Source organism: Sorghum bicolor, unplaced genomic scaffold, assembly GCF_000003195.3.
Source record: "Sorghum bicolor cultivar BTx623 unplaced genomic scaffold, Sorghum_bicolor_NCBIv3 super_2634, whole genome shotgun sequence".
Classification (NCBI taxonomy): domain Eukaryota; kingdom Viridiplantae; phylum Streptophyta; class Magnoliopsida; order Poales; family Poaceae; genus Sorghum; species Sorghum bicolor.
The window spans coordinates 1-2,946 of NW_018397051.1; the positions used below are offsets into that span (position 1 = coordinate 1).

Consider the following 2,946-nt stretch of genomic DNA (forward strand, 5'->3'; position numbering starts at 1 on the left):
CGGGGAGTCTCGCGCTATGCTCCTTGACGCTGAGTTCCGTACTCTCTGCCAAGGGCGCCCTCTCCGTCGATGACTACTGCCCGCAAGATGAAGACATGGCTGATGCTCTTGCCGACCTTGGCGAACCCATCCCGGACCGCACGCTCGTACTGAACGTTCTGCGCGGCCTCAATGAGAGATTTCAGTTCATGTCACAACTGATAACTCGCCAGAGGCCCTTTCCCTCATTTGCAGATGTTCGTGCTGATCTGCGTTTGGCTGAGCTGAACATGGCACCTCCCTCAGGCCCTCCCTCGGCCCTTGTTGCCTCGTCCTACAGCAAGGCCCCTGCTTCCCCGACGACTTCTTCTGCACCTGCTTTCCCGCGCCCTCACCAGGCTGCTGGGGGGGCTTCGTCTGGCAACGGCCGTGGGCGACGCCATCGTGGTGGACGCGGCCAAGGCAGTCCTCAGGGCAGCGCGCAGGGCAGTCCGCAAGGTGGCTCGCAGGGTGGCGCGCCGGGCAGCGTGCTGGGTGCAGCACCATGGCCCTCCGTCCTCAACCCGTGGACCGGGTCCATTCACATGTGGCCCGGCTCCGCCCCTGGAGGCTCACGCAGCCCCCCACCGCGCGCCCCTCCGCCACAGCACGCTCTGGCGGCCTACTACGCGTCTCCTCCGGCTCCTGGGGCGTTCTACCCAGCACAACCTCAGGCAGCCTCTCCAACCTGGTCGCCCTGGACACCTGAGTCCCTTGCAAGCGCCTTCAGCACCGTGGCACTCACCCCGCCACCAAGCTCCTCGGAGTGGGTCTTCGACTCGGGCGCTTCTTCTCACATAGCTGGCAACCCTGGTATGGTCACCATGTTACCCACCTCCTCTTTTCCTTCCTCCATTGTTGTAGGCAACGGCGCCACCCTTCCGGTTGTCGGTACCGGCTACTCTACCCTCAATGGCCCGTTCCACCTCAATAATGTTCTTATTGCCCCCGATATCATTAAAAACCTTTTATCAATTCGCCAATTCACCATTGATAATTTTGTATCTGTTGAGTTTGACCCTCTCGGTGTTTCTGTGAAGGATCTTCGCACCAGGAACCTCCTCCTTCGTTGTGACAGCTCGGGACCTCTTTACACCCTGCAGCTACCGACCTCACCATCTGGTTCCTGTGCTCTTGTGGCGACTCCTTCCTCGACTACTTGGCATCGTCGTCTTGGCCACCCCGGGAAGGCCGCTCTTCAGACCCTTGCCAAGTCATCCTCCATCGTCTGCAGCAAGCTCGATGATGACACCCTATGTCATGCGTGTCAACTCGGACGCCATGTTCGCTTACCCTTTACCAATTCCTTGTCGCGAGCATCTCATATTTTTGACTTGATACATTGTGACGTATGGACGTCTCCGATCGTCAGTGTATCTGGTTTCAAATACTATCTCGTTATTGTGGATGATTACTCGCATTTTCTTTGGACCTTTCCCCTTAAGCTAAAATCCGACACTTTTACTGCTCTTTCGCATTTTTTCTCTTATGCGCTCACTCAGTTTGCTTGCACCATCAAGTCTGTGTAGTGCGACAACGGGCGTGAGTTTGACAACTCCACATCTCGTGCTTCCTTCTCTGCCAAAGGTGTTACTCTTCGCATGTCTTGCCCCTACACCTCACAGCAGAATGGCAAAGCCGAGCGCATGATTCGCACCGTCAACAATGTCACCCGCACCTTGCTCATTCAAGCATCCATGCCCCCCACCTATTGGGCCGATGCTCTTGCCACAGCCACACTTCTTCTCAATCGCCTCCCAACCAAAACCCTGCACATGAGCACCCCTTTCTTCGCTCTCCATGGCACTCTACCTTCCTACCACGACCTCCGAGCTTTCGGGTGCACCTGCTACCCCAACCTCACCGCCACCACTCCCCACAAGCTCGCGCCGCGCTCCTCCTTGTGTGCCTTTCTTGGCTATTCTCCTAATCACAAGGGCTACAAGTGCCTCGATGTCGCCACAAACCGTGTCATTATCTCCCGACATGTCGTTTTCGACGAAACCACCTTTCCTTTCTCCCTTCGTCGCTCGCTGGCACCACCACACGAGCTTGATTTTCTAACTAATGACGATTCTTCGTCAGTTTCAGTTTCACCTGCAGGTACAACTCGGGCTGCTAGTAACGTACCAGCAACTACTCCTCACCAGCTGGTGCCCAACTTGGACATATCAGCGCCCGGGTCGCCTCCGCCGGGTTTCCCAGTGCCCAGGCGGCCGCTGGGTGTTCCAGCACCGTCTTCAGCTCAGTCTGTACAGGCACCTGCTGCTGTACAGGCGCCTGCTGTTGTTCAGGTGCTCACGGCACCTCCCTCACCGGCTGCTGCTGTTCAGGCGCCCACGGCGCCCCCTTCACCGGCTGCTGCTGTCCAGGCGCCCACGGCACCTCCTTCACCGGTGCCCATGGCAGCGGCTCCGGCACCTCCTTCACCAGTGCCCATGGCAGCGGCTCCTGTACAGCCGCCTCCAGCACCCCTCTTCAGCAAGCCACCAGTCGTCCAAGTCTACACTCGGCGCGCACCCACCTCCAGCTCGCCGCCTGAGCCCACTGGTGGACCTCTTCCTCGACGCTCCAGCATGGTTCCCTCACCACCTCGCTATGTCAAGCATGGACCTACCATAGGGACTGTTCCCATCCCGCCGGTCACCAACGATCATGGCATGGCAACCCGTGGGAAGTCCGGTTACCGTCAACCGCGGCTCGCCATGCATGCCGAGCCTCTGTCACCAATACCGCAGTCTTGCCGTGACGCCCTCGCCAACCCTCACTGGCGTCGTGCCATGGAAGAAGAATATGCTGCTCTGCTGGACAACAACACTTGGGATCTCGTTCCTCGCCCTGCCAAGGATAATGTGGTCACCGGCAAGTGGATATTCAAACATAAGTTTCATGCAGATGGTTCTTTGGACAGGTACAAGGCTCGGTGGT

The 2,946-nt window shown here is 58.1% G+C and overlaps 1 protein-coding gene across 1 annotated transcript; it reads left to right on the top strand.

The window, feature by feature from the left end:
- Positions 1-95: 95 nt before the first annotated feature.
- LOC8155341 (proline-rich protein 36) lies at positions 96-2,929 on the top strand (the record flags this gene model as incomplete). Its single annotated transcript, XM_021450689.1, has 2 exons — positions 96-1,244; positions 1,548-2,929. Coding segments are annotated over exons 1-2 (2,531 nt in total), but the record flags the coding sequence as incomplete, so codon positions are not given.
- Between the last annotated feature and the right edge of the window lie 17 nt (positions 2,930-2,946).